The 12,849-nt window shown below is 43.8% G+C and overlaps 1 protein-coding gene and 1 long non-coding RNA gene across 4 annotated transcripts in view; both read left to right on the top strand.

The window, feature by feature from the left end:
- The first annotated feature begins 358 nt into the window (after nucleotides 1–358).
- LOC128874351 (uncharacterized) lies at nucleotides 359–12,280 on the top strand. 3 transcript variants are annotated; one of them, XM_054119020.1, is made up of 9 exons: nucleotides 359–693; nucleotides 2,439–2,581; nucleotides 2,684–2,815; nucleotides 3,468–3,548; nucleotides 3,984–4,211; nucleotides 4,885–5,088; nucleotides 5,166–5,357; nucleotides 6,012–7,240; nucleotides 8,084–12,280. In XM_054119020.1, the coding sequence occupies exons 2-9, from the start codon at nucleotides 2,561–2,563 to the stop codon at nucleotides 8,679–8,681; spliced, it is 2,685 nt and encodes an 894-aa protein (XP_053974995.1). In that variant the 5' UTR covers nucleotides 359–693; nucleotides 2,439–2,560; the 3' UTR covers nucleotides 8,682–12,280. The 3 variants fall into 3 exon arrangements, with proteins under 3 accessions (XP_053974995.1, XP_053974994.1, XP_053974996.1); XM_054119019.1 differs by having other exon boundaries at nucleotides 5,163–5,357; XM_054119021.1 differs by lacking the exons at nucleotides 359–693; nucleotides 2,439–2,581; nucleotides 2,684–2,815; nucleotides 3,468–3,548 and having other exon boundaries at nucleotides 4,077–4,276; nucleotides 5,163–5,357.
- An 8-nt stretch (nucleotides 12,281–12,288) lies between these two features.
- Nucleotides 12,289–12,849, top strand: part of LOC128874355 (uncharacterized) — a 3,375-nt gene continuing 2,814 nt past the window's right edge. The window contains exon 1 of the long non-coding RNA XR_008456633.1: nucleotides 12,289–12,776. This is a non-coding gene — a long non-coding RNA (uncharacterized LOC128874355). The remainder of the gene's footprint in view (nucleotides 12,777–12,849) is intronic.

The raw sequence follows: 12,849 nt of genomic DNA, 5'->3' as shown, positions 1-12,849 counted from the left end.
TATTGGCCAGGGGTCGTAGGCTTTTTAATTCCTGTCCCATCAACGATGATGAAGATTGTTTACGTATAATAGTGTTCTAAACCCAAAATCATAATGCAGAGCTCGCGACAGCCCTGAGTTTTTAATCTTCCGCTATAAGTGTAGCCTGGCGTCGAAGAATACGCGTCTCGATCGCGGTCCTGGTGGTACAGGATGAATGGGCGTGCGAGGACAAAGGCGGGCCACTCGAGGACGCAGGAACGCGGAAACGAGCGCAGCCGCGGTGGACAGAGTCGCGAAGGGCGCCGACGCCGGGAGTAGCGACGCCGACGTCGTCGTCGCCGTTCGTGGACGTCAGTAGAGATGCCGCGTCCGCGTATACGGTATATCGACGGTGTCACTTAGCCCGTGGGGTAGCTTCGGGGTGGATCCAGCCGAAAGTACGGCGAGTGGGGCGCGTCAGAACGCGGGGGACGTTCGCGCTAGCGACGGTGTGTCCTCGACTTCCGCTTAGCCCGTTCGAATCGCGTTCAATTAACACGGATCGAACTCGTGCGTTCGCGATACGTTTCAATCGGGGAGAACGTGCCTCGAGGCTCACGATTTCGTCCTGCCTGATTTTTAATCGAACACAGGATCCGTCGGGGGTGAGATGAGAGACGAGAATGCCGGAGGACGCGTGCAGGAAGCCGTACCAGACGAAAGGCCCGCGAAGTACGATAAGTAGACGCCGTTACTCGACAATGATCGGGGTTGTCCCTTCGTCGTACCCTCCGGATCGATTTTATTCCTCGCCTTGGGGGATGAACGATTCGCCGCGGACGAGGATGCGAACAATGCCGCCTTCGAGTGTGCCTCGCGTGTGATGGTTAACCTTTGAGCTGGCGACAGCTGGACAAACATTGTTAGCCCTCGGTTCTGGTTTGTTTGAACGAAACAACGAGGTTTTTATCCATTGCATTCTAGAGAAATTCGAGATCTTGATCTTGCTATCTCGCAGTTTTTATTTTAAGGTTTAACTGACCGTCGGTTTGGTAATGATATCGTCTTATCCATGTTCGATTGTGAAAGTGTCTTAAGGTAGGGTTCTGGTCTTGGTGAATCATCCGCTTATTCGTTAAGTAAACTTGTTTCCCTAAAGTTTAAGTTCCAAGAGGAAAGATACTTGCAATATTGCAAGGGTTTCTTTTAAGAACCTGAACCCTTCTCCGAAGACCTTCGGCACTGCATGCTTTAAGACCTCGAAAGCTTACATCCTTACAAACTTATGGCAGTATTCGGAGATTTAAACTGTAGCTTTTCGGAGGGAATACGGGTCAGACAGTATAACTCGATCCTGTATTGCATAATGCGTTCGATCGAGACTCAGGAGAAAGAATTCCTGTTAAGGTCACCGAGGGAATTCTGTCAGGTTTGCGCATGATACATTCCTTTTTATGGGGACTTCTAGCTTCTCTGCTGAATGATCACTCGGCCATTAATTAAAAGGTGAAATAAACTTCATCCAATGAAAATCTCTAGAGGTTATCGAGTAATCGACTCAATATTTTTCATACCTGTTTCAAACGTTTCTCTTTTTCCTTCCACCCTCCGAAAGTCGCCATTGTCTCGCGTTTTCAATTTTGTAAATAGTTCGAGTACCAGCCATAGCCACGTTCGTATAAATTAAGAATGTTTTCCTTTGTTTTGAAGAACATGAAGTACTCCTACACACTTTACCCGGTTTCAATGTAAGGCTTCTCTGCGTAAACTTCGCATTTGTGTACAAAACACACGTTCCTGAAATTGGCTCGTTTTATCGCTCAGTAAACCAGACCCCGGCGACTCGAGCCCTGTGCGATAGAAGGGTTGAAAGTTTACGCCGGCACGTGGATCGATTGGAATCGTTTAATCGCGTCGATTCGAGATCTCCGTGGGGTGTTAGCGCGAATGTGTAGCGGAGTTTGCGTGTTTAAACAGCTCGGGACAACGATGCTTGAGAGACGCTCGAAGAGCGTGGAGAATGTTGAAATGGAAATTCGTTGAACGTTGCGAAACGTGAAGTTATGTTCACTATGTATTAGATGCCGCTGTGCTAGTCTTTTCTGGTTAAACAGTTGAGGATATTAGGTCGTGAAATCCGTGAACTATTCCAAACGAAGATATATTTTTATACGCCAAAACATTCGTTTTCCCAAAATAAAGATCTCACGAATTAAAAGGGTAGATTTACTCATAAAAAAGCGAAGTAGTAAATGCGCGTTACTATTATTATTTCATCGACCGTGTATAGCCCTCGAAGGATGAAAAAGTTTTAATTGCTGCAACACCGCGGGGATTTTTATCTCCGCACACAATGCGATGTAATTCCTTTAATTACCAAGGGTAGTTTACGGTTCGTCGCGTTCGAAAGTCAACGTCCCCCTCGGCTTTCCCTCGTGGTCAAAGCAAATATCGTAATTAAATTCTTACGATCGCAGCACAAAGGCCAATGCCCGGAAGATGAAGGAAACGAAGGAACATCCGTGAAATGGAAAAGCTCGCGTTCTGACGCCAGACAAACGTTCAAACGTTCCCGGAAGAGGCTCAGTAACGTTCAACGATGAATCGAGAAAACGAGGAAGTACGTCATCGCAAAAACGTTTGAAAACAAAAATATTTACGACCACTATTTTATTGCTTTGAGAACAATTGTGTTTAATTGTACGTGGCACTGTGTCCACAGCAGCGACCAGTCGCTCAAACTGTTTGCGGAGCTTTGCAAAAGGAACCGAATTGCAAGTGCTTGATACTTTCGGTGTTAATATACGGATGCCTCGCCGCAGTGACGTGGTGTAAATGCGCGAATGTTGCCAAGGTACGTTGTTTTTTCTCTGCATTACGGAATTCGCGTTCGAATCATATCGAGTTGTTTAAAAAAATTCAAATATGCAGTGATGCTGCTCATATCGGTTGCTTGATTTCCTTGCGCGGGAGAAAATAGATCCAGCGGTGCTTTTGCTATCGATGCATATTCGTTGCAGGCGTGTTTCAAGTGTGTGGTATTTTTAGCTATTATGTATTTAAAATTCACTCGCGTCGAGTAGGATCGAGTATTTTATTCAGATTTTATTTAGTTTGAGTTATCTTCGATGCATTGAGAAATTGCCAAGATACTTAGTTTTTCATTGACGGAATAGAGGATGAGGAGGAACGCTTTATTAGTTAGTTCCTTCGAGCGGAAGGATTTGTTAAAGTTTCACGAAGTTTTCGATATTTAACCATGCTAAGTAAACTGACCATAACTCTGAACCTGCGCAGTCATCTCAAGATACTAATTGGATCAATTCGCGTATATACCTGCAAGCTTATTTTAAACTAACATTTGAAACTGATGATTAAACGTACGCTCGTGTCAGACTACGTTAAATTCTTCATTTCAACCTGGAAATCATGAAAATTTTTATCGAAACGATCATTTCTAAGAGTCAACGTAAGCAATTTGATCAAAAGCAGGATTTCTTTTGTAGATCGAAATAAACTTTATGAGGTTCCCGATTAGAGGCACGAGACTAGTGTCTCCCTGCGACGATGGATACATTTACATCCCCGTAAGTATCCCACGGCATAAACACTAAAAAATTTATACCATGACGAAAGATTTTAACACTTTATTTACCGGAAGCCTATTTTTAGGCTTTTTAATTGCAGTATTTAGCTATTCGAATTTATTTACCGTGTTGATGGTTGTCTACTTAAAATGTTTAGTGTTTGGAAACAGACTTGGCTTTCAATGTACCCAGTAACAGAATGGAGGAATTATTGTCAGCCTAGATTGGCATATGATACTGTAGAAAATTCTTTTTTTAATTAAAGTCTGTTTCTAAATAGCTCGGTAGATAAAGTGTTAAGATCTCCTATTTCACTAGATCCACTTTCATAATGATCAGAAATTAAATTTTCAAACAGAAATATTACCACTGTAGCGCAAAATATCGAAACGACGAAACTAGTAAACGACAATCGCGAAATTGCTCATCTTTCAGGTGGCATTCATGGGAATGCTGTATCTGGTTTACCTCGTGGAGTGTTATCACTCGCCTATTAGAATCGATCTGTTACACGCGGAGAGTCAAGATAGCGTGTTATCGAAGCTGTTGTTGCTGAAGTCCGCCCAGCCGACGATTTGGTGGAAGGCCGTCTCCTACCACTACGTGCGCAGAAAACGACAAATTACCCGGTACAGAAACGGAGACAATTACACTACGACGCAGGTAACGCATAGCGCGCAACGTGCAACGCATATCTCGTAATCCGGACGAAAGGAAATCGCGGGATGGTAAATCGTCGACTTCGCGCGAGCCTGAACGATCTAGAGGACAGATGGACCATTCCCTTCAACAAAGCTAGTTCTTTTTTCTCGCCAGATGGAAGACTTGAAATCTGTGCTTTCAGAAGGGGACCACATAAACCCTTTCCTGAATATTTCTATTTCTAATATTAATAATAGGATCATATTTTTTTCGTCACATTTAAAATACTCTATTTCGTTTGATAACGTTTGATAACCCCTCCGCTTCTATAATTTTAGTTGAAGACTATATACAAAGTAACTGTTCTTGATAACTCGAGTTGTTTGATGACCTCCTCGAAGATCGAAAACCTTCGTTACCAATACTAGCTATAGATTGCGATAAGTAGATACTCTCGCGAGGACCCAAGTCATCGATCGAGGAAGTAAACGGAGGAATTCGACAGGATAATTGATCTTACCTCAAACAGAAACAAGCAGAGGCCAGTGAAAATTATTTCCAACTTTCACTACCATCTAAACTAAATTGTTCTATTATTCTCCAACTACTATCGCTAACAACCACGATCTTTCCCCCCCTCTATGGCCCATCTTTCCTCGATCTACCTCCCTTCCTGACGGTGTCCGTTCTCCAGGTATACTACGAGCGAATAAACACCCACGCCGCGACGTCCTTCTACTACTACGACTACTGCGGCGTGAAGGATATCAGCAAGGACCTGATCCTGGACCCGAAAGTGCCCATAACGAAGATCAATCTCACCAAAGGGTTCGCGTTCTCCAACATGAGATCAGCGACGGAGTTCGAGGACGCTAGGTCACGTTTCTTCGCCGAGCAAGTACGACAGATTTCCCTAAAGCAATCTCTACGGTTGATCGTTAAATCGATCGATGGAAATATTACCCTTTAAAGGAGCTGAGGGACGACTATATGGAGATGAGGGAGGGCCTCGATCTTGGATACAATCCCAACCCAACGACCCTGGTGGCTGTCCTTGGGAACCCATGGTTCACGAATCGATACGTGTACTGGTGCCTCAGTGCTTTGTTGCTCAGCTGGCCCCTAAGGGTGATTATCGAATACAAGACGCAGTATGCTGACTATCAGGTAAGAAGGATGAGAAGAAGAAGTATTCTATACTCTTGTGATCGACATTTATTCTGTAATCATTCAGTAATGGGCAAAATCGTAAAATCGCAAATACGAATACGATTGTAATCGAATGTTTTCGAGTTGTGATTACGATACGATTGTAATCGTATTCTTAGAAGTTTTCAGCCATAGAAATTTTTTATCTCAAAACCGACATCAGATTCGTGTTCCTTACATTAAAAAACTTAGAAAACCATGCTTTCGTCAAAATAAAAAATTGTTAAAAAGTTACCCTATCTAGGCTCTGGTCAATGGGGACGAATTTTAATTGAAAATTTTTCAGTTTTGATTTCGACGAATGTATGGTTTTCTAAGTTTGTTGGGGTGAGGAACACGAATCTGAAGTCGGTTTTGAGGTAAGGAATTTCAATGGCTGTAAACCTTTAAAAATACGGTCGTAATCGTATTCGTAATCACAACTCGGAAAGATGCGATTACAATCGTAATCGTATTTGCGATTTTACGATTTTGCCCGCCACTATAATCATTGATGTGATTCAAGAAACAGATCGATTCAGCCCAGATCGATCCAAGTATCCCACGTCCTTACTCAACCAAATATCATCAAAACCACCTCCCATTTAACAAACCAAACAAACGTATCGACAGATCACGAAGCTGTTCGGCATCAACTACGACACTCCAAGCGGAAGCGAGCCGATCCACGCGTCCATGAGCCAGCAAACCATCAACCAAGCTGGATCGTACATGCTGGCGCCCAGTTACAGCGAGGCTCTCCTGATGGATCCAGTGCCCGACCAACGACCACCCGAATCTCAGGAAGAGACCATAACGGAAATGGTGCCGAGTTACTCCGAGGCGTTGCTCTATCAGCGAGCAGAGCAAGGCTACACCGCGAACGAGGACGTCAGTTTTATCAGCGAGGACTCTAATCGTCGATATGACACGCCTCACGAATGTACATGTCCTTGTCACTCCTCCACGACCGAAACGAGGACACCAGAGGAGTTTTCCAGACAGGATGAACAGTCGATCGACGCCACCAGACAACCGTTGATAGAAACAACTATCGATATCTACCAACCCTGTACGTCTGTCAGTCAAACAGAGACAGGAAGGTGCGGAAGTTGTGGGAAGTTCTTGGTTGAGGCGCAGTTGGAGAACGAATCCAACAGAGTGGAGCCCGTTACCAGTTCTATGGAAGCGATTAGGAGCGTTAGAAGAGGAATTATCCCGAGGGACGTTTCCGAGCCGAATCTCAGATGTCGATCGGAGCTGATGGAAGGCGACACGAGGTTCCTTCGATTGAACGGACAGAGTTTGTGGAATATCTTGGAGAACGATCAAGAGGAAGAGCTGAGTAGCGACGACAGGGCGAGGGAGCCTTGTCAGAACAAGGTGAACGTTCCCGTGAAGGAATTCAGGTTCTCCCTGTGCTCCCTGGATGATTCGAGGTCCAGAGAGACCGTCGATGTAAGCAGAGGCGCCATACCCAAAAGAACCGTTAGTCGAAGCAGAGTGATCGCGAATCCAATGTCGGATGAGACTTGCACCCTGCCGAATTCAAAGACCTACTTCTGTCTCAAGTCGATTCTCAAGCAGAACAAACGTAGGTACACTCTGATCACCGCGAAGGAGCTTCAGAACATGTCTAATCGAGAGGATGGGGACATGGAGGATCGCTGCGGGACCAGAGCGTCGTACCACGAGGGTTGCTCGGCTGCTTATCCATCGACGAGTGGGGGAAGATCTAACTTGTTCTCGCGATCCAGAGAGAGCTTAGACAGCGCGCTTGGTAGGAGGAAGAAGCAATTGCTGAAGTGTTTGTCCACTGACAAGAACGAGGATCCTGCAGGCTCTAAACGCGAGAGTAACAGGTGAGTAACATTTAACGATTCTTTTAAGATAGTGATTTAACACATTGCTAACCGGTCACGAGTAAATTCGCATCGGCACTTGCATTATCTGTTTCAATTTATGAAACCCAAGGCGATATAGAATACTACAATAGCTTTGCTCATCGGGTTTAGTCCTGTCGGTTTTTTATTCTTCTTTAATAATAGAATATACTTTACTCGGTATTTAGGTTCGCATCACTCGGTAGTTTATATCACATTCAATTACGAAATAATAGCAGGTGTCATGACGTCGCTTCTGTGTAAAATTGCCGGTCAACAATGTGTTAAGATACCGATTTAAGATCAGGTGTACTGTTTGATTTCTTACCAAAGTATCGAAAAAACAATGATTGGAAGTTATAATAAGGTTTTTAAAGGAAACAGTATGCTACCCTTGTAGAACTACGAAGGGTCCAGAAGAAATTGCGTTAACACTAAATCTATCGACGTTTATGCGTAACTATTTCCACCGTGACGAAACAAATCACTTAGGCCGATCGCACACGGCGCAACCGAACCAGTATCAAACCACTCTGAAACTAGTTGCATGCGACCATTGATCTAGGTAAAACAAAGATAGTGGAGTAGGTAAAATAAAGAGCGCAAACGGTTTGCAACACTAATTTCAAATCGGTTGCGCCGTGTGCGATGGGCCTTATAGACACTTTTTTCAATGAAATGCAAAAATATTTGACGAGAAATTAAATTGAATAACGCATGAAACAATTGTATATAATTCATATACCGAATATGAGAACTATATAGAAAAGTTTGAAGACGATCGTGGTAGGTTTAACGTTAAAAATAGAATCCCGTCCACAGGACCCTGATCTTCGCCAGTTCAATTCAGGAAGTCTGTCCTGGGGATCCGTTCGGAGGCAAGGACGTGATCCGTACCAGACAAGTGGTCGATTCCACCCCCACAGAAGAATCACCGAGCCACACAGTGCTGACCCAGCTCGGACGATCCTTGACCTGCGATCGAAAGGTGTCTCGACGTCGCTTCCAGGAGTCCCGCAGACAACGTTACTCGGACACTTCTCACCCATCCTCTTTCTCATGTCCACCCGATCGTCAGCATCCCTATCCCTACGCGTTCTCAGCGTCCACGGACGCCGTGGACGGCATCGACTTCGCCAAGAGCCAGACGTCCTCCCACGTCTACCAACACGGCAACTCCTTTCCTCCTTACGAAGGCTCCACTTGCAACGGGAAGTTCCCCGATCCGCCGATCGTCGATCGCGTCTCCGAAAGCTCTTCCAAGTCGCCCACCAGAGAGCTGACTCGTTCGCTGACCGAGAGACGAACGAAGCCTGCACGAAACGAGTCCGGTCTACGTCGAAGCTTCACGGGCAGGGTCGAGGACTACCGAGCTGAGAACAGCAAATGGCCAAACCTGAACATGGAGACCTCGTTATAACGAAGGGACGCTCACGGACCCAGTCTAACGTAATTGTAAATATCCGTCCTTACGATTTTCACGGTTCAAGAATCTGTACATACGGCGTAAATACGAATCACTAGCATCGAGCGGGGCTATTGCCTCGCTGAACGTGCCGCCTTTTGCTTAACGCGTACATTTCGACGGTAGGAATGAGCCATAGAAGCACTGATGTCTTTTGATTGCTGTAGCGGTGAGTACTTGGGGAGCTGATAGGTGAAGTAGTTGGTCAGAATTGTTTGGTGACGAGAATACTACCCTTGGCTGATGCTTCTGACAATGGTAGATGCTGTGAGGACACTTAGGATATCTTTAGTAGGATACCTTCTCCATCGTGTCCTCGTGAAATCTTCGGTAGACTTCCGAATATCCCTGAGGTGAAGTAGTTGATTAGGATTGTTTGGTGACGAGAGTACTACTCTTGGTTGATGTCTCTGACAATGGTAGATGCTCTGAGGGCACCTAGGACACGTTCGATAGGATACCTTCTCCATCGTGTCCTCGTTGAAGCCTTCAATAGACTTCTGAATAACCCTGAGGCAAGGCCTGCTGGGTAGATTTACATAGTGAGTCTACTAGTAGCTCGGTAGCTCCATAACGATCGTTCTCCATACTCCAGTGTCTAATGCAAGGCCACACAGGTAGCCTTATGAGTCGAACGAGTCCAATAAAAGGTCCATTTTTCTCCTGGCCTCGATCTAGGACCCTGGATATGAGCCGTTCAGTGCACAAATCGATTAGCTCCATAAAACAAAAGGTTAAGGCCAATCGCACACGGCGCAACCGATTTGAAATTAGTGTTGCAAACCGTTTGCGCTCTTTGTTTTACCTACTGAAGAATTGAATCCATGGTCGCATGCAACTAGTTTCAGAGTGGTTTGAAACTGATCGCTTGCGCTCGTGTGCGATCGGCCTAAGAAATGCGATGAAATATAAAAAGTTACGGCTATACCAAGTGCTTTGACACTTAAATTCCAGATTTTTCAAAAAGTTGAGTTAATCGATTTGTGCATTGAACGGTTCATATAGTCCTCCATATCCCAGTGTCTAAGTCAAGGCCATAAGTAGCCTTGAGTCCAGTTGAAGTTTCTTTCTCCTGTCCTGGCACATCGCCAGAGTCTGCAATTAAGAAGAGCGCTTCGCCAAACAAACTTGACTAATTGATCCATCTGCCAGCTGCACAATCGCTCATCCCAACGGTAAATTGTCGTTTAGAATCATCCGTTACCGGACGGAGAGAGTACGAGCGTCTGAGACGCTATCGATGTTGCCAATGGAAATTATCGCGTGCCCCGTTTAGGGATGTTGACTCTCTAAAGAGTCCATTGTACCTCAGACTCGGTTTCGTTCGATTGCGGATGAAATTTCACGCGAGCAATTGATTCGGCGTCAATTACGCGCACATCGTATAGCATCTAAGCTTCACTCCCTGATGGCTGAAGGGTTTCGAGGTGACACTAAGGAGAGAAAGCACGTGGCGACCTAGGATTTGCAGGTTGAAATCATTTCCACGGGGTTTTCACCGTTCTAGTATTCACGGTGAAGATAGAGTAGGTTTAAAATGCTAGGTATCGGCTGCTTTTGAAAGTACTGTCGCTGGAAGAGATCTTGTGTCGTAAAGTCGGTCGGAAATCGATCTTTACATCTTAAGTTGACCGCAATTAGTAATCTGACACCTTTTTAGACGAGGACAGAGCTAGACTTTTCGTTCAGGGTCGTATGGTATCAGAATTAGGAGGTTCATAGTTCAATAACTTTTTTCTTCTTATGTATGTTCACACATAATTCTGTAATGCATGAATCGATTACCATAAGACTATTTCGTTTTGTAAAGTTTTTGGTTTTTCCAATTTGAAAAAACCCGCGTAGCAAACATCAAGTTTTGGAGCCCCGGGGTGTAACGTGGGCATGTATACTTTAGAGTCGCGACACTCCTGTCCTCCTACGGATCAGTTACCTGGGCCAATAAAGCAATAACTACTGTTTCGGTTTACGGCCTCACAAGATCTCTTTCAGCGGCAGTATACTTGCTGGTAGGGATCTTGTGAGGTCATAAAATCGGTCGGAAATCGATCTTTACAACTTAAGCCGACCGTAATTAGTAATTGGACACCTTTTTAGACAAGGATAAAGCTAAACTTTTCGTTCAGGACCGTACGATATCAGAATTAGGAGGTTCATAGTTCAATAACTTTATTCTTCTTATGTATCTTTGCACATAATTCTGTAGTGGATGAATCGATTATCATAAAACTTTTTCGTTTCAACCAGTCATCGTCAAGAGTTTTTGGTTTTCCAGTTTGGAAAAACCCCAGGTACTCGTAACGAATCATATTTAGTGTTGGGGTCCCGAGGTGCAACGTGGGCATGTATCTTTAGAGCCGTGACATCCTTGTCGTCCTAGGGATCAGTTACTTGTGCCAATAAAGTAATAGCTGCTGTTTCGGTTTGTGACTTCTCAAGATCCCTAACAGCGACTATACCTGGGGACTTTAAAGAACAAACTACCCATACCAGAGTCATGCATTTTGTTCCTGGCTATTCGACTCGTAAATTACAAAAGCTAAACTGTTTGAACCAATGTTGTGGATGTCTCTGATACAAGTGACTTCTCCCGGAGAGTCGAAAGGTCGCAACAACGAAATATGGGACAGTTTTTAGATTGGCATTTAGCGTGGCAGTCAACGTGTCAAGTGGATAACTTAAGATTTAATTGCTCCCCTTTCTCTCTGTTGTTTAAGTAGCGCAAATTCATACAAAAAGTTTTCTCTCGAGCAAGGTCTTCTTCATTTCTCGAATTCATGGGAGTTTTGAATTCGAAATGTAAATATAGAGTTCATATTCAGCGATAGATATTTGATATTCTTCGTTTACCTTGTAACTAACTTTAAATATCGTCGAATCGTATAACGCAACGTTTTCTTTGTCGTGTCGTGCCTCGAAACCCTTTTCATCGGATAATTAACGATCTCATGCAATACCTTGCACACACACACACACACACACACACACACACACACACACACAGCCGCGATCGTGGGCTTTCAAACAATTTTATGCTTGCAGCGCTACATGTTCTTCGGGTAAACACTAATTACCTTCTATTGTTCCGTAATTCGTCAATAGTTGATTCGAAGTCAATTTGAATGAGTTACCAAGCGAATTTGGGCGTATATAGTTCTATCGGTAGAATCGAATGGGGGGAATTTCAATAACGTCTCGGAACAATTGGTTAATTAACCGAGATTTTTCCATGGCGAATTAATTTCTCGCGGCTTTCACGAATTCACCGAGTAATTTTCATGAAATTCGACCAAATTACTCAACGATTCTCCATAGTGAAACGTGTTAACCCTCGACGATGTCCTTCAGGCTTCAGGTCAATATAATCGCAAGAAAAGAAGTAGGAAGAACGACGAATTGCAAAATTTTCAAGAAACTATTGACAATTTGAAATTTCTTCGCGCTTCGTTCAATGAACAATTATAATTCGAAGATGTAATTTAAACGAAATTTGTCCACCTTGACCCTGCTGGTCGAGGGTTAATATCGTTAAAAAGTAACAAAAGCATCGAATGATCTCAAGCGCAAGCAGGAAACATAGATTTTACACAGTAAGCGAAAACTATTGAATTAAATGGGAATCCGCGCCGAATACGATTGAAAGACTTCGCTTGTCCGTGCACAGATACGAAAATATACAACATATATTTTTGTCTACACTGTTTGCTAGCGCGAAGATCTAACCGAGACGACAGATTCGTACGCGTAAAAATCGTATTCCGATCGTTTTTACCGGTCTCTCGTGATTTCGAGAACTTTGTATTATTAGACGATATATACATAAATATACGTATACTACTATTACATATATATATTTATTATATATTACTACGGAGACAACAAACGCACCGTTATGCTTTTAGGGAAATATTTTTCATATACTCGGAATATGTGTATCGATGCCAATTGTTGATCGTGATAATCATTGATAGAGAATATTACGCTGATGATGTTTGCGGTCGTGGTATGGTTGAGATTTAACTCTCGCGAAGAGGTCTTGGTCTACACAAGGTGTTCCAAAAATGTTGTAACACCTTGAAAGGGGTGGTTCGGGAGGTGATTTGAAACAACTTTTTCCTTAGCG

Source organism: Hylaeus volcanicus, chromosome 3 (assembly GCF_026283585.1).
Source record: "Hylaeus volcanicus isolate JK05 chromosome 3, UHH_iyHylVolc1.0_haploid, whole genome shotgun sequence".
NCBI classification, from domain to species: Eukaryota; Metazoa; Arthropoda; class Insecta; order Hymenoptera; family Colletidae; genus Hylaeus; species Hylaeus volcanicus.
This window is presented reverse-complemented; position numbering and strand designations above follow the sequence as displayed.